The 23941-nt window shown below is 44.6% G+C and overlaps 1 protein-coding gene and 1 long non-coding RNA gene across 3 annotated transcripts in view; one reads left to right on the forward strand and one right to left on the reverse strand.

Moving 5' to 3' along the window:
* sesn1 (sestrin 1) overlaps window positions 1-23786 on the reverse strand; it is a 27408-nt gene extending 3622 nt beyond the window's left edge. The window contains exons 1-5 of one of the 2 annotated variants that reach the window (XM_049758029.1): window positions 23684-23786; window positions 22794-23114; window positions 559-624; window positions 267-467; window positions 7-189 (exon numbers count right to left, since the gene is read on the reverse strand). In XM_049758029.1, the coding sequence (XP_049613986.1) occupies window positions 7-189; window positions 267-467; window positions 559-624; window positions 22794-23069 (726 nt within the window). In that variant the 5' untranslated portion in view covers window positions 23070-23114; window positions 23684-23786. Of the gene's footprint in view, window positions 1-6; window positions 190-266; window positions 468-558; window positions 625-1557; window positions 1844-22793; window positions 23115-23683 lie in introns of those variants that run through there. The other variant, XM_049758028.2, reaches the window with a different exon arrangement.
* LOC125990637 (uncharacterized) lies at window positions 11315-15071 on the forward strand. Its single transcript, XR_007489028.2, has 3 exons — window positions 11315-11999; window positions 14318-14407; window positions 14848-15071. It is a non-coding gene; the product is annotated as an uncharacterized lncRNA (long non-coding RNA).
* Window positions 23787-23941: the final 155 nt, after the last annotated feature.

A 23941-nucleotide genomic window follows, 5' to 3' on the forward strand; every position in this document is an offset into this window, starting at 1 on the left:
TCTCACCTCGATGTGCTCCTTGGTGAGCAGCCATGGCCGGTGGGCCAGGATTTTGTTGAGTTCACCCAGCTGCTGAAGCTTTCGCGGGGCGCCGTTCAGCCCGTTAAGCCACTTGGGGTCGCCGCCCACCTGGAGGAAGTCGTTGACGTGCAGGTTGACCAGATAGGAGCACTGGTGGCGAGCCGCCGCCTGGACGCAGGATCACGCGACAATGGTGAGATACGTTTAAAAAGGCGAGACAAAAAAAAGTCCAGCTCAGGTGCTACCATGATGCCGATGTAGTGGCGATAGTGCAGCGACAGCGGCCCGTCCATCTGCAGCAGGTAGTGCTGCGTGCGCAGGAAGCTCTCCAGGTACTGCGGGTGGAAGCCCATCACCAGCGAGATGTTGTCCAAGCGACCGAGGGCGGCGAACGCATCCTCAAATATCGACTGTGTCCTGGTGTCCACTTTACTGACTTGAAGAATCTAAAATGGAAAATCGTGACATCTTAAATGGGCCTAGGAAAGTCGGTGCTTTTTAGGACATTACTGGCAGGATTTAAAGGCATTTCCGTACCTCTTTTTCAGGGATAAATCTACTCGGCCCGTTCCCCAGGGGTCTTGGGATTCGCACTCCCAGATCCTTAAAGACAAAAAGGGAAATCATATTTTAGAAGCATAACATTTAGACAAGTATAGTCAGGTATGGACTGCACAATATCTGAATGTGAAAGATTTAACAGTGACAGCAGCTTAAACTTTACAACAAACTCATTTTGTCTTGTTGACTTTTTTTGACACAATTGAGGCATTTGTAAGACCAAGTGTCCTTTATGGGCATAATTAATAATTAATTCACTAATTTTCATAGTGAAAAGTCAGTTTTGAGAATCAGCAACCGTGACACAGCGGCGCATTGCATAGTTGTCAAATGTGACATTTTAATGGATAATTATGGTTTTAGTGATGAAATATTAGTTTTTAAGGACAATGTCAGTAAACATGACGCATTTTATGGCAATATAATGAACATAACAGACACAGCAGTCGTTAAGTGACATTTTAAGGGTAATTAAAGTGGTGATGCAATCCCGTTTTTTTTTTTTTTTGTGGACAGCACCGATAAATATGGCTTGGTTTGATAATCTTACAGCAAGTTAAAAGGGATGTCAATAGGGATGTAAATAAACCTAAAAAGAAAAGAACGTTTTTTTTTTCTTTCATGCTCTGGACATGACCATCAATAAGCTGTGATGAATGAGTTGAGCAACAAATGGCTTAATTCTGTCGGGAATTAAATGTGGTCAAACTAAATCATTCGACATCATCCATAAAAGAGTGACAGTAAAAATGTGTGTTGGGGTGTCTTTAAAAACACCCAAAGCCGCCCCCCCTAAACTTGACAGAAAAACAAGTCCGGACAAAAGACTGCACTGCAGTTCATTCAGTCGAAGGAAAAAACAGTCGCCCTAGAGCAAATATCAACTGACATTCGTTTATCACAAAAACAAATACTCGAATGTGGCATTTTCTCGAAGCTGCACCGATATAGAAATGAACTTATATTTGTTTTTACCTTTTTCCCGAGCCGTTCACAATGGGCACATATCTTAAACAAGTGTGTCACGGCGAACGAACAATTCTCCACGTTCTCCGATGGTGACACGGCGTGCCTCATCTCTCGTCCTCCCCGCACTTGGCTGCTTTTGGATCGGGTTCGAAAGCTCCGCAAACCGTCCCCCGTTCTTTGTTCCGCGGGAGGCTGCTGTGCTCCGCTCTCGTCAGCTGTTGCGAGCCCGACAAGCAGCCAAGTCACTCCGGCTGCTCCATTTAGTTGCCCCCTCCCTTCGCTCATACTTTCGGTAAATAAGCCGAGAGCGCTTGAGCGACGAGTGAGTGACCCAATCGCAAAGCGTAAACACGCTGCATCCGGCCAATGGTGACGATCAAGAGACGGAGGGGGCGGAGCTAAGCGTGAGGAAAGAGGAAGGAGGGGGGCAAAACGTGAGCGGAAAAGCCAATCCCCCTTTTGCTTTAAGAAAACATCGCCACATCTTTCTCTGTTTCTTTTGTTCGCTTGTGATTAAATTGTCAATCCTTTCTGTATGTTAAATTACCGTGGCTACTCATTCAAAGTGATACGATGCACATCTAAATCAAGGTAAACCAATCAGTTGATCATTTGTTCTTTCTCTTTTTAAAGGCAATCAAAACATGCAGCCTTCAAGAGGGTTCAGAGGGTTTTGAACATCTAAAAAATAACTGCATAGGCCACTCTGATAAGATTTTTCTCCTCCTAGTGCAGGGGGCTCATGCATGGAAAAAATGCCATTCAAGGATGGCACAAAACTGCAGAACAAAAAAAACAAAAGTGCAAGAACTCATTTTATGCATTTTGTTTCCCCCACAAAAATCAACATGCCGTTCCAAAATGCACATTATTAGTTTTAAGCATAGAATAGAGGGAAAGTGCGACTAAGGCATGTCCACCATCTAGTAGTGAATGGTGATATTACAGCTATTTACAGGGATATTTATGTCATTTACTTTTCATTATTCTTGGCTGGATTAAAAAACAAATTGTTTTGCTAATGTCATGTGGTTAATTTAAAAAGAAACTGGTCAGTATGTGACCCACCACATGCACACGCTTGGGTTGAATTAAGATCATAATCTCATCTGAAAGGATGACGAGGTCTGCGGGTCCTTGAACAGTGGCTTTTATCGGCGCAGCCTCTCAGACCACAGATAATAATGTGATCCCTTCACTAATCAAGGCGTCTGAAGGACTCCCTTCAGAGGCAAAGGACAGGATAGGAGAGGAGAGGAGAGGAGAGGAGAGGAGAGGAGAGGAGAGGAGAGGAGAGGAGAGGAGAGGAGAGGGGAGGGGAGGGGAGGGGAGGGGAGGGGAGGGGGGTAAAGATAAGGAGGACAGCTCTCATGGCTTTGTTTATCCCAGCCTGACAATAACACGTTCACTTGCGTGCCACATTACGGTCACTTCTTGCTTCCCATATGTTAAGCAGTGGCAATTGTAGGAACTATCAATACTAATCTGACCATCTGTTTGGCTCTTCTTTGCAAGAAAAACTACTAGCAAGCTGAATTTGGTATAGTGACTGAGCCAAAAAGCCACCCCCTTGCCCCCCTTCTGTGGACTTTGATCAAGAGCCTGTCCAGCCAGTTTGGCAGCCAACTGCACGGCCCGGCTACATCGCGCAGTATTCAGCAGGTTCATTGTGTGCGTCCAGCCAGCCTCCCTCGCCCACCCTTCTCCCACCTCGGGACCCCACTCCTGTTGCCACCAGCAGGGTGGGGTGCGGGACAGAGAGGTAAACATGTTCCCAGGGGCTGAAGTCAGCACTCCCGCAGCTCAGCAAAAGCTGCAGAAGCGAGGCCGGTCAGCGGTGCGACACACCGGACCCCCCTTTCACATAAAAGCGCTTATAGGCTAGAAGTGGGGGGGGGGTGTTGGCGGTCTGGCTTGGCCGGTGCTATTGTCACTGTGCACGCACTGATGATCCCGCAGGATGAGACTGTTGTTTCAGTGCTTTTCGGCCTCCTATGTTTCTTCTCACTGAGGACGAGACGAAACCTCCAACATATAGCGGAAGAAAAGACGCCAAACAGAGTATGGCGAAGTGCGAGTCCGCTTTAGAGTGCCTCGTTGTCACAGCGTGGGATATATTCTAGCCACCAAAGGCTTTAAGATGACATTTTTACAGCCCAAATGTACTTATACTGTTGTCCTGGCAGGTCTGCTCATAAGACAGAAAATTAAAGCGAGTGATTGCGGGTTACCATCGCAACAGCCAGAACACAACACTATATAGCTTGATAGCATACCTCTGCACTGTAATGCTTTTGAAGCCTTTACAATTCTTACACAGTGTAGATTTAAATGTTGACTTTCGAGCGTCACATGAACGTGCGAGTGACATTTTAAGGCCATCACATTCGTGCCTCGGTCAACAATGCACAATGAAATAGCTAAGTGGCCAATAAAAATGATGTACTAGGCATAGCACGAGGGCCGGCACACACGCACGCAAATGACAGGATGCAGCTTGTTGATGCAGAGGATGAACTGGAAAATGTCATTTGTCACGAGCTACGCCATTCCGCAATTAAAATATAGCACAGAAAAATGTTCTTACCGTCTTGATGCCCCAAAAAATAAAGCATGCTTACTCTTTGCCATCAAGTTCTGAATATCAAAACGGCGCAGCATTACAGTTGTGCTACAAAGTTTTAGCTTGCACATTTTTGCTGCATAGCATCACTCTAACAAGGTGCGAAAAGCTACTTTTTTTTTTTTTTATTGCCGGCAGATGTATTTGCAATTGTAACACAACGGTTAGCAAACGCCTTGAACCAACAGGGAGGATGACTCGCCCAATAATGAGAAAAACAAAAGACGACACAGTGCCAAACTCTGCACGTGTCTCGCATTTTATTTTCTCCAGCAGTGAGAATCATGCATGGTTTTTTTTTCCTTTCGCTGGGATGTTCAACAAGTAGCAGAAGTCCACCAGACCAGTTCAAACCTGACCTATGGGCGGACAGAGAGCGGAGGAAGCAAAAAAAAAAAAGACTCTCGAAACCCGATACAAGCCTAGCAACAGTCATCTACCAATGGCAGGACAGGACAACAACGAGAGTAGCCAATCTTCTCCTCGCACCCTCACTCTCTCTCTTTAACGGCGTTTGTTTCTCTAAAAGAAAAAAAAGTTCCACGGAGGTATGACGTTCCCTGCGCAGCCTAATCGGGTTTGTGTTTCATAGAACAGCGCAACAGTTTAGCGGCGGATTTGTCTAATGAATACAAGAAAGTTCACACGGCCGACTGCTCGGCTCAGTTCTGTTCACTTTTTTGGGGGAGACTTGTTTTTCTGTGCAACCACTTGGACAGCTGCCATAAAAAAAAATTTGAGCTCCGCACGTGGATGTAAATTTCTGACAAAGAGCGAAAAGTGCATAATCTCCTGGCGACACTAAAGCTAACTCTTCCACCCACATGGAGGTTTTAACCCTTAAGTGTCACCACTGGCAGGCCTCAACATGCATTTGCGACCACTTCAAGATGACCTAGAGTAACCTGCACCATATTAGTTGTTGCAATATTTTTGAACCAGTCGTGAAGCTACGTTTGAGCTAAGGGTTCAACTTGACTAATGAATGAACAATTCATCAATTTCCTCGATAACAGAAACACACACAGCACTACAATCGAGGGTGGAAAAGGCGTTGGCTAGCAAACTCCGTGTGCACGTGAGGAAAAGTGAGTTCCCGGGGATGTTATTCTAACAAAGGGTGGGCAGCTGTCACAATACAACAAGCTGCAAGAGGGGGGAAACAAATTCAATAGACAGAGTGAATCAAGCACCCATTGCTAATTTTAGAAAAGACTACAGGTGAGATAGGGGGGAGTAATTTTTGCAACTGTGACACAAAATGTATGCTTATCTCTTACTACGTCCAAAAAACACGAGGCTGACAAAGCTGACCTTATATCAGGGGTCTCGCTCGCACTGCGACAATTTGACGCTCCTGGAATGAGAAGCTGTTTTTTTTTTTTTTTTTGCTCTCTCTGCTGACTAATCAAAAAATGAGTCATCTCACTCTTGTTGATCAGCCTGCAGAAGTTGCAAAAGTACTCACACCATGTACTTAGGTAAAAGTATATTTTTGCGCTTAGCTACTTCCTGCTACAGGCCGCCTGTTGTTCTCCATGTACATTAATTGTTATTGTCTGTCAACAGCATGCTTCCACCAAACTCGTCATCAAAAATGTGAAAGAAAAAAAAATCCCAGCAGGCTGTGTTTTCATCATATACAGTCAGTCTTTATGTAACAAAAGAGGTTACAGTCCCTGGAGTGCTGATCCAGAATGAAGTTCACCGGCTTAGACCGCAGACCACAACAGACACTGATAAAGTCTGATATAACATGTCAGGAAAGATTAGAGGCCGTCATGTTTATGACTCCGCTATTCTCTTTTTTTTGTTTCCCTTTATATTGCCTTGAGCTGTTCATACTATAAAAGCGCCCAAGTTCTAATTGGAACTACTTGCTTTTAGATTTGAGGCAAACTTTGAGTCTGAATCTTTTGGGCTAGAAAATCTCATCAGAAGTTTTGACAGAATGATCTCATTACCAAACTAAGTGTCTGATTAAATTTGGAGAAGGGGAGGGGGGGATCCCTCCCACTATTCTTTTTTTTTTTGTTGAAACTTTTAATGGCGGTGGTGAAAAGGCAAGAGGAAGCGATATGTCCTAATCATTGTTCTCAGTGTCTGATTCCTTCATTAAAAGCTAATGAGCTACAGTGCTAAATAAAGAGCGGGACAAACGTTGGGACAGGACCTCAATGGAGAGTGACGTCAAGCGCTCGCCGGCCCGTTAATATTTAATCGTTTATGAAATGCCATTAGGGGGAAACTCGATCACCTCAACCTCTTTCCTCTTCGCCTGATTGCGGATGAGCCATCAATCCCATTTGTGATATTCTCAAAACTAACTCGTCACCTTTTTTCCTGAATGAAGCAGAGTTTGTTGTCATGGCCCTGATGTTGATGTCTGTAGGCAATAGTGGCTCCGCTCAGGATGTTACTGATGATTGTTACGGGTGATTCCGAAAAATATGGGACACTGGTCCGTGCTGGTAGTGTCTGTTTCATTTAGCAACGCCTGGGGTCGGTTTGTCCGACAACCACGAATCTGAGTCTTCTCAACAAAGCCATATTGAATTAGGTACAATTCAAGGGTTGACGGCTAGCATGCGAGCTTCGCCATAACACGCTAGCTTCGACGTAGCACACCGTGTATTCAGGTTCACAAATATCAGGACACGATGTGACAGTGACTGGCCGCACGTTCCTCTTTGGTGACAAGCTTAGGAGCAGTCAAGACGGCGAAGACTGGATGTGTGCAAACACAACAAGGCACGCCGAGTCCAAACATACACGGGGATGCAGACGACAGCGTCTGACGACTTCCTCAAAAATGAAAAAACACCAGCTCATGACTTGAAATCACATGAGTGTGGATAAATGTAGAAAACGCTGAGTCGCGACATCCGTGAGGATCCGAAATTATGCGAGTCACTCACATGGCTCACGTGTATTAAAAACAAAGAAAAGAAAAAAAAAGACAATTCTTGCTAAATACGGCGGAGCATGGTTGAAAATTTGACAAATACGATCCGTTGCATTGGGTTCAGTCAGTGTAGTAGAGTTTATTTATAAACGGAGTCTTGACCTTTAAAAACTCTCAGTGGACCTCATAACCCAGGCAGCAGTGTGTGTGTGCGTGTGTGTGTCCTCTGTTAATGCCACAGGTAGTGTCAGACATATTTGCACTGTGGTTAATCTGTTACAAACCAGCAGGACCAAGAAAAGGACAAAGCGACAGCTGAGCATTTTTTTTTTTTTTTTTTTTTGCATCTCACTCCCAGAGGACTCTTTTTTTTTTTTTTTTTAGACAAACACTGAGTTGTAATGTAGGAAGGGGTGAGAATCTCAATGTTACAACTAAATAGAACAAACGCGGGAACGGAATGTTCTTAAAGATGGTCACAGAGATAGCGCCGATGTCGCGCTTGTGTTACGGCACAACGTTACAGCGCCTGATGCAGAGTAAATAAGAAGAGTGATGAGGTAATCCTTTCACCTTTACATTGGTCACTTTGTTTAGTAGGATTTCAAACAAAGAGGCAAAATAGAGAGTACGGTAATAATGTATTGAGTTTTTCAATGGCGTCAAAGCACACTTTACAGCCGTTGCGTGACAATTTTGAGATAATCGGCGTTGACGACAATCTCGCGTGACTCATGCGTATTGACACGATGAGGAAGTCCGCTGGCGCTTGTTGTCATAGCTGGATAAAATGACGATGAGAGGATTTGATAAAGGATTTTTTGTAATCTCAGCAAAATTGCCATTGAGTCAGTATTCTTCGGAAGTAAGTGTGCATATTTGTTTTGAAATGAAGAAGAGTTAAGGTTGTTAAAAAAATAAGTACTGTCATTTCAATTTGTAATATTCAAATTTGTAATTTTATTTGATTTATTTAATTTGATTTTTTGAGTTGGTGCTACTAGAATAGCACCTATTTTGACCTTGTTTAAAATTAAGTTACTTTGTTTTATTATAGTCAAAAAAATTACTTCAAATATTTCTGATACAGTTACTAAAGTCTTAATAATGTTTTTACAGTTTGAGCGTGAAAGGGATACATTTATTGCACCTTTGCTAAAAATAACAATGGCTGCCAATGTAAAGGCGGCATCCCCTCGGCCGCTGATTATGTCACAGCGAACGGGCGCCGGGGTTACGCAGGGCACGGCTTGCCAATGAAAAGACAAGCGGGTGGAAAGAGTAATGAGAGAAGAGTGATAAAAGGCGGGAGGTCGGCGAGCGAAGACTATTTGAGCACAGGGAGGGCTGCCGCCTTATCATGGATAAGTAAACAGCCAGCGCTGCCTCTGGTGACATCATTGTCCCACAGAATCAATAACCAGCCATTTCCTGCTCAGCGGGAAAAATCAATGACTCTATACACTAGATTACCTTTTTGGGCACACTCACCTGAGAGGATACACACACACACATATATACACAGTGCACACAAGCAATACAAAGCACTTTGGTGAAGAGAAACAAAGCCACAGTGAAGTATTGGAGTGGCGTCAGCTCATTATGGGATTAGTGGGGCCCGCTCGTTTAAGTGGGAAAGGCGATAATGCTGCTTTGCTAAATCAGATTCCCACAAAAGCGGTAAACAAGGGTATGAAATTGAAAATTTAATCGTAGGATGTGTTATTCACTTGCAGAGAACCAGACAAGAACTACGGGGGCCCAAAAGGGTCAAAACTAGATTTATGTTGAGCCCTGTATTATCAATACATTTTATGCAACGGCTTTAAAAAGTGTGTTTAAGTGTCCGGAGAACAAAACCAAACACGTCTTCGCACCAAAAGCAGGTCTTTGGCCTTTAGCTTAACTAACACGCCGATCCCGTGCGAGGGGCGCCGTCTCTACGAGACTCCCACAGGAAGACTTCAGACAATACTCACTTCTGCTGGATGTACATTGGACTTTGCCGACACGCATAAACAGAGAGCGCTTACTTCAATGTGCACAGGAAGAAAAGCAAGTGCACAATTCCTCATGCACTTTGAAAAATAGAACAATGAAGACCTCAAACACACTCACACGCATCCACACACACACACACACACACGCGCACGCACGCACGCACACACACACGCGCGCGCGCGCGCACGCACACACACACACACACACACACACACACACACACACATAGCCAGTCTCGGGCAGACAATGGGCGGTGGAAGTGTGCCATAAAGGAAGGCTGTTGTCCAGTCACTGGGCAACTGGGGCAGCAGATGGTCATCTTCCCTTCCACATCAGCTGGAAGGGAGGGGAGTTGTCTCCATCTCCTTCGAGGATACCTTCTTCCAAACACGTGCAAGTGACTCAGCCATAACCCATAAAACGAGCGAGCAAGCCGGTGGCCGAATGGAACGCGGACGAGACGCCAGCAGCGGCTCCAAAACCAAAAGGCCACCATGCCAAACGCAGCCGAGTCGGGTAAACACAGTGCAGGCAGCTTTCGGGTTGAAGGGAAAGAAGAAAAAATGGAGGAAAGGTCACTTTCATATCCTGTTGACCGGCTGATGCCTCTCAGTGTGAATGTTTTGAAGAAAGAACATTGAACAGCGACCGGGGGCGCTAGAGGAGAAGCCTGCTGATAGGAAATTAAATAAATCTTAAATAAGAGCACAAAGCAAGTTTGCTGTCCGGTGTCCAAATCTCAGATCGGGATTTCCTCTGTTGAATTGCATGCTCTCCTCGTGGTCTTTACCAGGCCAGAGCAGATACTTGGACCTATAGTGTGAAGAATTCTAAATCAGATTAAAAAACATTATTGCAGAAGCAATTGGCCGCAGGAGAGAGGGGATGAAGAAATGAGCTGTTATGCAAAAAGAAGAAAAAAAACTGCAGAAAACAACTTTGCATGAATGGCTCCACTGTGCGCCAGGGTTACATCAGCAGAGGTGTGCCGCGTTCACATCGATTCGTTCTTTATGTAAGCCTCATTTTGGTTCTCCAGTCAATGTTCACCCAGCGGCCTCTTCTATCAATTTGTTTACAGCTTTTCTATAAATCCATACTTCCACCCTTTCAGCTCACCGTTGATTTGTTTTCCTTTCCGTCGCCGCCTCCGAGCGACGCTATCGTTAATTTTGTCAATGGGCAAGCAGGTTTGACAGCTGGGCTCAACTGACGTATGAGGCAGCTCAGATTCTGCACACGTGTGCAAAAATGTTTAAAAAGGTGACAAATAGCATTAACTCGCTGTTGTGTAAGCTTGACGGCAATACAATAAGGTGTACGACAATTAGCCGCACAAATATGACTACAAAGCCAACGGTAAACATACAAAGCCCATTTTCCTTTCCGGCAGAATTTCTAAGAACGTGCGGCTGGATTCCTAAAAAGTTAGAGGCTGCGCCCGCCTCTCTGCGCTCAACTATTTCAGCAGACATGAAAAACAGTATCGAGTGCCAAAATCTTACAACACACACACACAAACTTGCTGTAGTCTATAGAAAGTCTTCAGGCCACATCCCATCTTTAGTCTCCCTTCCCACTTTCGCCCCCCCCAAGCACAAACATGGCTCTGAACAACATGTCTTAAGATGGAGGGAGGGTGCAGGGAAGAGGGGGTAACCTATATAGTTGGCCATGTTTTTCTCCCTATGAGCTCCCAGCAGCTTGATAAATAACAGGCCCCCTCAAAGCAACAGATGCTACAACTCAAACTGCAGTCAGCTGGGTGGGGGGGGCAAAACAATTTCCATACTGACAGTGTAGAAAAAGCCCCCCGCGCGCATGCCTTATTCTATATGGCCCCCTCCACAGCTACTAGCTCTTGTTTATGAAGCCCAATGGAGAAGTGTTGACATGTTATGTATGTTTACATGTAAGTTTCATGCTATTTTACAGTCTTTAGTCATTTTGGTCGCGGGCCGCATCGTAGGCCGTTATGACCCAACCCAAATGAATGTATGAACACCTAATATAAGATAACAGTATAAGCTAGAAGACAAACTGATGCATAACTAGTTTTCAATCCAATTTGCAATTTTAGTATTGACACATTTGTCCTCACGGGCCACATAAAATGATGTGGCGGACCGTATCTGGCCCCCGAGGCTCGAGTTTGACACCTGTGCTTTAGATGTAATATAAACCAGGTGCCCTTGTGGTTAGCATGTCTGCCTCACAGTTTGAGGTTTGAGATATGAACCCTGATTGTGGTCACTCGCCCCTTCCAGTGCTTGCTACGGAAATGATGTAAACACATTCAAAAACAGCATGTTGGACTTTTCTCTCACCCTAAGACATTATTGATATCTCATCAAGGTTTGAGAAGTGTTGCTATTAAGCGCTGACGGTCCGGTGACCTCTTGGCAGGTAGCGCTGACAAAGTGAGCTGCAGGAAAGGAGCTGAGATAGCGAAAAACCAAAGTGCACTTTTTCCTCAAGCGCTGACCTCGCCGTCTGGGGAAAATAACAGCGTCTTTCGTTATCGCCTGGCATCTTCGGAACATCGCATCAAATTCGTCCGCTGCACTTTGGCCGGAGGCGTTCGTCACCAGCGCTTACAAATGGACAAAGAAAAGATTTCACCGAGCTGGAAGAAGCGAAGGAAGCCTGAGCGTGGTCAGGAAGTAAACGGAACACACCCCTGGATGTGAACAGGGAGCAGACAGGAAAAGTGGACGCACACACACATACACACACACACACACATACACACACACACAATCGCAACTTTGTGGGTCTTGGATGCCTGTGACATTCGGCATACGAACGATGCAATCAAATCCATTACACTTCATTTTGCAAATGTGATAATTTGATTGTGTCGAAATTGCAAAACTATATCTTACAAAATAATGCTGGTTCTTTGCAGAGGATACAAATGTGAGTCGCTATTTATTTATCATTTTTTTCTCGCACCAGATTATATTAAGATATCATATTATATAATTATTATATCCATCCATCCATTTTCTGAACCGCTTAGTCCCCACGGGGGTCGCGGGCGTGCTGGAGCCTATCCCAGCCGTCATCGGGCAGTAGGCGGGGGACACCCTGAACTGGTTGCCAGCCAATCGCAGGGCACACAGAGACAGACAACCAATCGCACTCACACTCACACCTAGGGACAATTTGGAGTGATCAATCGGCCTACCAAGCATGTTTTTGGAATGTGGGAGGAAACCGGAGTGCCCGGAGAAAACCCACGCGGGCCCGGGGAGAACATGCAAACTCCACACAGGGAGGGCCGGAGGTGGAATCGAACCCGCACCCTCCTAACTGTGAGGCGGACGTGCTACCCAGTGCGCCACCGAGCCGCCATAATTATTATATATATTATATAATTATATTATATAAATATTATTTTGAAAAGAAACCTTAGTGGTAACTGAGCCAAGGCTTGTACGTTTGTGTGCATGCCTGACACGTTTTCTGTAAACAGTCGCGACAACGTGTTGACAGAGGCCAAATTTAACTTTGAGTCAACATTACGTAAAAGCTAGCGCCGTACATCTGCGAGACGAGCGAGAGAATGATATGATTGACAGATTTATATAGTTGAGGACGACAACGTATAGATGCTGCACGTCAAACTTGTCTTGGGACTGAGGCAATAAGCATGTTGCCATAACTACTTACAGGACAGTTTGCTTTGTGTGTTCTACCTCGCCATCGCCTGGTTACGTACGCATATAATAATCAGGATGCGATATGCTCACTTACTGATACATACTTTATTCATCCCGAGGGAAATTATTGCTTACATTCCAAAATGAGACGCTGAGATTTGTATTCATCACGGCGCTTGAAAGAGTTGCGCCGAGGACCTTGTCTACAAGCAGCTGCAAGGGCCATGTGCCAAAAAAAACAAGCACTCCGCGCAAACGGCTATCGCCCGGTGTTTCATCGCGTCCTATCGGGCCGATTTTTTTTCTTCTTCATTCCGAGCGTTACCTTGAATCTGTCATGTCAGCGACACCCCATAAAACTTGTATCGTATTTCAACTTGCCTCGTGCCTGAGGATTGCTAAGCATGTGAGGCAGACGGACTTTTTCTGCTTTTTGCTTTCAAGGACAGAAATATAACAAAACGGGATGATTGTTTTTCCAATGTGTGTGGACCCACCCTATGAAGACTTCCTTATCAGTCTGCTTTTCCTTTTTTTCCAAGCCAGTCAGCTGTTCCCACTGCCGTGTGTTTTCCTTGTCATTGTTTGAGATGTACTCAAGCTTTGTGCATTGCGATGGACCAAAAAGGACGAGGAGTTCGTCCGTGCGAAATGTCTCACACGGGTGTCAAGAGAACAGAAATAAACCCAGAGGGTTGCATAACAATGAGATCCTCAATGCTGTATATCAGATTTAGGTTTTTTTTCAGTATCAGGCTGGTATCGGCAGCCTCTCTTCTGTTTATTTCACTCTGCCGCCTCAGCATTTGGGCCGATCGGACAGGAAAGCCAGCTGCCGGCCGGCAATAACAACTACCTGACGAGCGGGGCGGGGGGTGTTGCTTTCGTACCGCCGTTTGTGCACGTTGAGTTTCCTGTCAAAGCCACTTAGGACTTTCCCCTCATAATTTTCTCCGCATCGATCGTTTCTTTTATTGATATCTCCCACATCACCTGGGAGTACGTCTTCCCTATTTGTCCTTTGTGATTATGTCGTCTTTGTGAGACAAGCCCGCCCGCAGCCACATAGCCCACAAAAACAGACAAACTAGTTAGAACCAGTGGGCTGCAGCTCAACGCCCCCCCCCCCCCCCACACACACACACACACACACACGCATACATTCAAGTGACTCCTCACACATGGCGCTATGATTTCAACAGGCTTTTTTTTGGGCCCCATTGCAGTTTGTTGTGCATTCTCACACACACATATGGGAGCCATTAGGAAAAGAAACGGATCATTTTGCACCAGTTGACGTCGTGCAGTTAATCTTCCACAATTGTACGACTCTTGTTAGTGTATATTCTCATGCACCTGCGACTTATACAGCACGTATCCATTAATAGAGGGCAAACACGTGACATAAGGAAGCAAAAAAGTATTTATCAAGCTAGCTATTTAACCCGTCTTACGATGCATACGCTATCTTTGTAGATTTTTGATGTCAACAACTGTAAAGGCTTTCTGCATCTCTCAAACGATGGGGCTTCACCTTTGGCTTCCTGCCTTGACAATGTTTTCTGTTTGCAGACAAAAAAAAATACTGCCGCTTCCTCCAAGGTGTCTGCAATGAGGCACTCTGCCTACTGTACGCATCTGATAGCGGAGGCACGCCATGCGGTACGGGTCACATGAGACAAATGACTCCTGGGTACTTTGTTTGTGGTACTTCGTTTGTGAGCGTGTGTGTGTGCGTGTGCGTGTGCGTGTGTGTGTGTGTCAACTATGAGAAGCATGTTGTTGATGATGAAGCAACGCAAGCGAAGACAGGCCTTGGCTGCAGAAACATGATAAACCCGTGTTGGTTTTTTTCCTTTCCCAATGCAATTTATCCTTGCTGTTGACTAAATTAGCATCGCTCACACACTCACACGCGCGCGCACACACACACGCGCAGACACACACACACACACACACACACACACACACACATACACAGCAAATAAACAACTTCGATTTCCTAGAAGTTTATGGACAGGCTCCAATGAATGTTTTCCAGAGATTTTTTTGCCCCGCCTCTTCTCCCCACTTCCTTAAATGGCCCCACCTTTGTTTTTTAGGCCACGCGTAAACAGATCGAGAGGTGTGTCGCTCTCCGCCAATGGCGGCTCGGCCCAGCTGTAGGCGACAACCAATCAGAGCAGCCGACGCGCCCTCAGTTAACGGCAGTTGTTGTTTTGCTGTCTCCTGTTTTCTGAGTCTTCACAGTGATGCATGGAAGGAGGAGCGGGGGGGAGGGCATTAATAAGCTCTAAGTGCTTGCCCACAATTAGGTGGGGGCTAATCTCAATTTCAGGAGTGTGTGTGCGTGTTTCCACTGCGCGCGCACAATTCTACAATACACAAAATATTCACATGCTTTTTATCTCTATCTACTTCGCTTTCTACCCCTTCACTCCTGCCCCCCCCCCCCCAAAAAAAACAGAGCACACTTTGTTTCTTGCACATAAACATCATTCACATCCTCCCTCGCACAGACACAGACACACGCACGCACACACATACAAAGACGCGTGCACGCTGATTAATGCTGGTCACAGGGTGTGGAAGCTTGGCAAGTGTGGTAACAACTGTGTCCCAGTGCAAACAGGACACCTAGCAGTAAACAACACGAGGGCTGCAGCACGCAGAATCCTGCCCATTCCCGCCACGAGGATGACTTTCTCAACCCCGTTCTTTGTTCGGTTCTGTGAAGTTTCGAAGCGTCCCGGGGGAAAAAAAAGTTAAAAAAAACAAAAAAAAACCACTATCTGGTTCTGCCGCAACAGTCTGAGCAAAGAAAACATCCATGGCTTATTTTTCCTCATTGGTTGCCAGATCGAGTTTCACAATGACAAATGTGTTTGTTTTTGGGGTTTTTTTTTGCAACAGAAGTCTGAAATCTGTCAAACTCCACAAAGATGATACGGCCAATTTCACTGGATTAGCTGAGAGTGTTTTTGATTACTTTTTACTGGCCAGTACTTTGCACCGACTTTGCTCAAGACGACTTGTAAAACTCTCCTGAAGAAACAAATTGAACTTTAGGATAAAAACAGAAGCGCGTGCTATAGCAAAATCAAATATTAATTTTCGGCCATCTATTGGTTCCTTGCGGGGGGAGTGAAAACAGCCAAGATGGAGAGCGATGACTGAATGTTTGCACACAACGTCTCGGCGAGATGTTCACCTTTGCACACCTGTGTTCCGAAACGCACGGTTAGGTGCGGTATTTCGCAGCGGTTCCCTTGATTCAACAAAACCTACTTTGCTGACCCAGATTTCCAAAGAAGACACAAAAAGTAACAGTTACCATAAAAGATCTGGATGTGCTTTGCAACCGCTGAATCAGCAACAAATGGTTTCAACATCCAATTTATGCCAATCAACTCATTTTCATCTGGAGCTAGTCAGAGCCGCATTTATTTCAGTGTCCAGATTCCTCACTGCTTATTTGATAACAAATATTGACTTTGGGCTATAAATACAATGTCTCTTGGTGCATATAGAGCGCGAGTCCCTGTATAGCTCACGATATTAAAAAAAAAAAAAGGCAAACAAAACAAAGGCGGCTTGAAAGTCTGCAACGGGAACATAAACAAAGCCTCCGTAAAGATAAGCAAACACCAGATGGCCAGTAAGAACTCGGAGACAGAAAGAGAACAGTTGGAGTGTTTCAACACACACACATGATGATTTGCAAGAAATTGACCTATTTCTTCTGCTTAACGGGCAAGGATGATAAATCATAGGGGCTTCTTTCACGACAGGTTACAAAACCTCCACTTGTTCCCCGGACGCGGAGGAGATGTTACATAAGTTATCCACTATGTTTGCTTTCCCTCGGCGCGGCGTCAAGTATATGACAAGAGGTCCATATGGAGTTCCTTCCTTCCTTCCTTCCTTCCTTCTAGTTTGACGTCAAGTGATGAGAAGCGAATCAGTGGAGCCTTTGACGCTTGCCTGAATCGGGTCCAATGAACACGGCAGAGCGAGGCACGGACGACAATTCCGAAAAAACACACTTTGCGCTGTTTCTAAACTTTTGCTCAGATCTCTGTCTAAGCTATTTGGTGCCATGAGATTACAAACGGGATTTGAAACGTGACGCTCATAGTGGTTAATCGCTTTTGCTGGAAGTTTACACTAAGCTAGCTAGCTAAATTGGCATAGTCGTGACCATTTTGTAGAAAAAAAAAAAAGTTGAAAGTTGAGAATGTGAGCTGCATTGTGATGAAAGATAAAGCTTTTGTCTCTGCAAATTCCAACTGCTTGAAACATTTTTTGCATTCTGAAGCCAGCAGGTCTGGGATATGGATTAAGCTTCCTTGTTACCAGTGAGAACGGAATGACAAGAAAATACCAAAGCACAATATTTCAAGAGAATTTGGATATTAACAAAACGGAATCATAGTGACATTGTTATCATCTATGAACCAAGAAGAAGTCCGCCAACTAACTCATAAAACAAACAAAATGAAAAAGTAGGCCAAACAAACACAATGACGGCCATTCTAGTTAAAATGGTCATTACAGCTTAGCTCAGTACTCCAAATAAGGAACTAATTGGTCCGCCCGTGAGCTTGTTTTTATCTCATAAAGAACTTTAAGAGCTGCCAAATATGTGGAATAACAAAACTTTTTTTTTTCTTTCAAATTCCATACCAAAATAATTGGCAACAATCCATGAGATTATTTTAGACAAGCCTATATGTCAAGTCAATAAAAGATACCCGAAAAGTGTGACGGAAAAAATTAACGGTGTGGCTCGTACAATTAAAAGCTGCTGAGAGATGAAGTCAAAGGTTAGGTGTACTCGGGAGGTTTGAATACGTTGAACTGTCAAGTGAGGGAAAAAAAAAAAAAGGAAGCGAGCCAGCGTTTCCCCTTTCACGCACACGTCCTCTGGCACGTTACACACATGCGGTCGCAGAGAACAACACAAAAAGTGACAACAGAAGCTTATCGAGTGAGATGATCGTACATTGATATCAGGTTTTATTTGCGATTGGATTTTGAGTTAGTTGTCGATTCATATTTATGATTTATCGCATAATATTGGTAAGGCGGAGGTGATTATATTTAACAGGAATTGTGGTCAACACACACACGTTGGCCTTGGCAGCACGAGAGTCAAGGTCAGAGGTGAACGACTGTTAGAACGGGGTTGTCCCCGTAGCGCGGCTTCTGACGAAGGGCTTGCAACATAAAAAAGCGCTCATATACACGGCAACAACGCAGCCCGTGAAAAGCTCACAATAGCTATTCGGACGCAACGGCGCGGGGATTGGAACAATACAGCACGTGCTAAAACAACACGGCAGCTCGGGACTGAGCTTGTGCAAAAAAAAAAAAAAAAAAAAAAAAAAAAAAAAAAAAAATCCCCTAAAACAGCACTGTAAACATTGCTAAGAAAAACATACATTGGGGGTTCATGTAATTTTGTTTGTGTATTTTTGGCAGGTTGACCAAAGTGTTGAGCAGAGTGCGGTTTGTATCCTAATAGGGGTCTACCTCAGACTTAAGTCAGGCCCGCAGCCAGCTGACTAGCTTTGGTTACCAGATGAATTGAAATCCTTCACGCTCCCTGCTATAAATCTCCCGAGACATGTAAACACACACACACACACACACACACACACACACGCACACACGGCAAGGCAGACGGATCAGCAGATATTCAGCGCACGCGCGCGCGCACACACACACACAGGCCTGACCACATTGACATGCACGCAAACAAATACACACCAGTTGGATGACAGCCCGGTGACCAGGGCAAAAGGAAAATATCAAAATCATGCGGAGCATTGCAAACATTCATGCCCAGTGCATGGAAAATTCCCACCCCCGGCAAGACCGCAAAGGCAGCGCGTGGATTCACAGTGCTCTCATGTGGCCGTAATAAAAATTGCAGCAGGCAGTAAAAGGTCCGTCGTGAACCATCAAAGAAAAGGCAGAGCGAAAGAGGGTGAAGAAGGTAAAAAGGTGTACTGATTTCATTGTCTTTATACGTGACTTCACTCAAATTAATTCTGACCAATTGGCCATTTTAGTGGATGCGTGTCAAAAGACGCCAGCTCGAGATATGACGTGTGTATGTTGTTGTGTGTATGTAGTACAAGTTAAGTGAACTGATTCTAAAGATTCAGTTGGAATAATTTGTCGCATTAAACACGTTGTGCTGCAAATAAGCGGGCAGATCTCATTCATGATTGTGCCAGCTTGGGTTTTCACTGGCAGCGTTAAAACCAACAGAAAAGAGGATTTAACACATTCTTGGGGGGGACGCCTTCACCAAAGAAGCATTAGAGGGCCGTAATAAATCATTTTCGAGGAATGTAATTTCATCTGGGATTGCTGTATAAATATCGGCGAGGCTTGTGAGTCTTGTTTATTCAGCGGAACGGCTTGACGGCACGCTGCACCCGCTATTTTTTTTTTTCAAAATACGTTTGTATGAAGTCGAGAAACATTAGCATTAGACGGGATAGAAATTCAAACACGCTAGCAGTCAGACCTCACACTTGAGCATTTTTTGTGTGTCTTGAAAGATCCATCAAATTTTTCTTGCACCTGCTACCTCACTTTGCCTCCAATTCCATTCTCCACTTCCAAGTGAACCTAAGCCTTCCAATTCCACTCCTCTGGCTCTCTATCAACTGAATAGCACGGCCTGAAATACTCAGTCCTCGAGTAACACAGTGCCAACCAACCAACCAAACAACCAACCCCCTCGCCATTGCACTTCATGTCACCAGCACCATGACGACTGCTAACACTCTGCAAAATCCCAAACCCGACATGAACCCATCCCTCCCACCATGCAAGTTTTGGTGGTTTGGGGACCCGTGGTTTGGTATGGTAACCACTATAAAAGCCTGTTCGTTTTTTATATCATTTATTCAGGCTTACCGGATTGCCGATGACCTACTTGCACAACACCAACATGCCCCCCCACTTCTTTGAATCCAGTCTTTCACTGTAGGCCAAAGCATCCTGCACTGGTTTTGAAAGTGGGGGGTCTGTCTGTGGATCCCCCTAAAAAAATAAAAAATAAAATAAAATACGCGCCATCAGTTCAATTGATTCACGTAACCCGCCAGACATCCCATGGAAAGCACAGCTGGCAATATACGCAGCGTCAAGTCTCGTTCCCATCTTCCATACCAACACAGAATTTGCCTGTGTAGTCACTGTGCCAAAGGTCAGCGCCTGCTGCTCGCTGAGCTTACTCTCCCCCTCTTCGTACAATTTGTATGACCTGCTCTACAGAGAGTTCTTCTAATCCAAGCAGATCTGCGCAGACCACAGGGCTATGCAACCCCCCCCTCCCTCGATTCACTCAGTAAATCAGCAAGGCTCTAAAGAGGATGGACAGCATGCCCATGCACATAAAAGCACACTGACGCAACACATTCAAGCATATAGAAAGGGAGCAAAATGGAACATTCCGGAAATGATCACAGAGTGCCTGCCGCGACAGTCCGAACGGACACGACGACGTCATGCCGCATCTGTCTAAAAATCTGCACATGATGTTTATTCAGCCTTGACTCGAGCGATGCGATAGTGAGAACATGTCGTCACACATCCCGTTCTCACCACTATTTACCAAGAATTCATGCAAAAACTCAGGTGGTCTACGTTTTCTGGTAGAGGTGGGAGTCACTTTGGAGAGAGAAAAAAAAAAAAATCGGCACGAGTGTTTATTGCGGCAGTTGCCAGGTTGTGCTAAACGGCCGTGATTAACTAAGTGGAGCGTTAAAAAACTAATCACGAGAATAAATAAAGCACATGGTATGATTCTGACAGACCAGTTACCGCTCCATTTAATAGACGTGACCATACAATCGTTTGTATACGTGTGAGGCACAAATTGAGATTTGGATTTGAATAATGCATGAAAGAAACCATTAAGCGTTCGAGGTAATGTAATCAAGTGTCAATGTCGACTTGCTATGATCTATCCATTTGCAACCCTCCCGCATGCTTGATGTAAAGTGAATGAAACCATTTGAGAGGCAGAACACAATGGTGCAATTACATCATACAATGAGGCCACTCTGTGAGCCTTTCAAACGACTGGACTGGACTGGACTCCTTTCATGCGACCGAGGGAATATGGTGACCGGGTGATGGAGTCTGCCCACCTCGTCAATCCTAACAATTGTCTCTGTTGATTTTGCGTGTGTAGGTGTGTGTGTGCGTGTTTGTGTACAGCATGTCAATCCATCTATGGGTGTAGAAATTTAGTTTATATTGCAAGTGATTGGAATACTATTCTGGGAAAGACTGATACAATAAAATAGTTTGACCTTTGACCTATTTGCATCCAATTAATGACCTCTTGGATGACCTTCTGTTTTTTTGTTGACAAACTGAACAGAAACGCATGTACACATTCACGAGGATAGCTCATGGGAACGGGTGCACACACACACACACACACTCTCACACACAGATCCCTATTTTCAGCCTTGACCCGATAACCCTTCACCCGTGGGGCTCACTCTTAATACGTGGGGCAACATAACACCGCAAAGGCATCAATGCTAGGGGGATAAATAAAGTTTTCTAAAACGGAATCTGATTCACAGCTTGTGAGGACATTTCCAGAAATTTCCTTCGGAGGATCTGACAGCATTAAAGATCCGTCTGAGCTGCAGATTGATTATGATTGGAATACTATGCAAAATACGCTTAAATTCACTGTCATCACATCATTTACAGTTTTCAAACAAAAATTGCAACAGGTTTTAACCGAATCTTGCAGCTGTTAGTTTAAATACATTGTTATATTGTATAGTTTTATTGTTCTTGGTTGTTGTTCTTTATTTTTGATTGTGTATTTAGATAACCTTGTTTTATGCATTTATTTATTTTTTAGCACTCCATCCCCCACCCCCCCTCAAAGAGCCATTGTTATTTTGGTCAGGCCGCAGTTGTAAATAATAACTTGTTCTTAATTGTTTGCCTGGGTAAATAAAGGTTAAATTTAAAAAAAATTAAAAAAGGACCCTCGTTAAAGTCGCCCACCCCCCCTTTCCATGTCTAACAAGAGCAAAAAAAGGTGTGGTGCGGATGAGAGGAGGGGCAGGTCAAGGATTCGGGGTCTTCAAATGTAAGAGCTCATCCTCATGAGACACAACGGTGGTCTCATAAAAAGCAGCCTTTGGCAAGCCGTGGGGCAAATGCAGCTTAGCATAATTCAAAAATACCAGACGGCGTGTACTACAGTGCAAGGCTAAAACCTCCAAAGCAGCTTTCTCCCTCTTTCATCCCTCGGCCTCTATCCTCCACCATCCAAAAACACTCCAGCGAGAACAGCAAAGGATGCCAAGCCCCTCAAATTGTTTCTAGCGACTGGTAATAGAGAGCTCGGCTCTGACACGCTAATCCTAAAAATATCCATCTCACTATCCCACTGTGTACGGTAGGGAAATTGATTTCAGTTGATGCAGTTAAGACCAGATGACAAAAGCGAGTTAAACATACACTAGATCACGTTGTAAGTGTTGGATGACAGAGATTGTTATGAGATACTTCCAATAAACATGTCAGCTCAAATTGCGTTGTCAGGATGAGACATTCTAACAAGCAACAAAAAGAACGAGGGAGTAATTCCTCCAAAACAGTAGACGGCGCTACACTACTGCTAATACCAGCCATCGATTTTGTTCAGTATTAGAGCATTTTTATTATAACTTTTATTTCATTTTATTTTAAACATAAGATGTAGTTACAGTATTGTATTGTTGAATTTGTATTGTTATTGTGTTTCACTGATGACAATGTATTTTTGTACGATTGCAGCTATTTTGTTTTGTTTTGTTAACTACAATAACATTGGTGCATATGATATTTTAACAGAAGAGTGCTGTTTAAGGGCGTCATTGATGCTAATCCAATTGACAAAGCAGAAATTGGTTTTGAGAAGGGTTGGTACTTCTGAGTAGGTGGCAGATGGCAGCTCATCAATGAAGGGGTTTCGTAAACAACAGGAGGAATACTAAAGCCTTCCTACCTGGACCGCCTGTAAAAGCCGGAGGCATCGCTCCCTCACGTCTTCAAAAGGACACCGCTTGGTGAGCATGAGGAGATGGGCCAAGATGTCGTTCAGGTCGCTGTTGGGAGGTGACCCGGACGCCAGTGAGGGCGAGGACGAAGGCACAGGCTCGATAGCCTCCACTTTGCTCAGGACCTCTTGGCGAAGGTGCTCCATGGCGGCCGTCCTGGAGCTGGCATCCCGACTGGCCAGCCCATCCCACCTGCCCAGAGTCTCCTGGTCCTGCATGTCCATCCTCTGATATGGAGACTTGATGTGTGTTGTTGAAGTACAGTAAAGCTAAGGTAAATATTAGCAAATGAGATCACTCAAAATGTACACATATGGGATGATACACATGTATCAAATATCAATATGCATACAAACCACATAATTGGCAAAAACGGAGTGATGCAGCAAAGTGGAGATTGTGGCATATAAGACTGCAGAGCTGCGTATTTAAAATACTACCAAATGTGCACATACAATGACAATATGATAACTGTTTATTGACGTCAGATACCAACATCTGCATTGCCTTCTAAAAGGCATCCAGCAGGGGATTTAAACCAACCTCATGCCAAGACATTGTTCCTCATACTTGATCTTCCACCACAAAAGAAGCCTCATAAATAGGAATAACAATCTCCTGCAGCTTACTTACCTACTCGCCTGTAAATGACAACCTTGAACGCCAAAACGTCATTAAAAATGAGCAAATACCGAAGCCTGCCTGTTAGTCACCGAGCTCCATTCAATCTGCTCCTATACCAATACAGTGCAAGTAAAAGGGCGACGTTGTTTGTCGAACAAGGGTTAGCAGTCAAAATGTGACAAAAACAGAAGGGTGTCGTGAATAAATTACTTACTTTAGTCACATTCTTCGGTGCGGGTCTTGCAACGGGACACCTTTACACAGAAGTGACCAGCCTCGTTCGCCCTGTAGCAATATTACAAGGAGGCAGAACGACGGGGTAAATATTTGATTGATAGCCAAAACAAGCCAATGGCAAGAGGTAGTCTGCCCTTAGGGGCGGGACAGAAGCAGATCTGACAGGTGATTGGTTATCAATCCGTTGGCGAGGGAAGGCTTTCGGGAGTTGAGTTCTCATCGAAGCTTCCTGACA

This window comes from Syngnathus scovelli, chromosome 20, assembly GCF_024217435.2.
Source record: "Syngnathus scovelli strain Florida chromosome 20, RoL_Ssco_1.2, whole genome shotgun sequence".
NCBI lineage: Eukaryota > Metazoa > Chordata > Actinopteri > Syngnathiformes > Syngnathidae > Syngnathus > Syngnathus scovelli.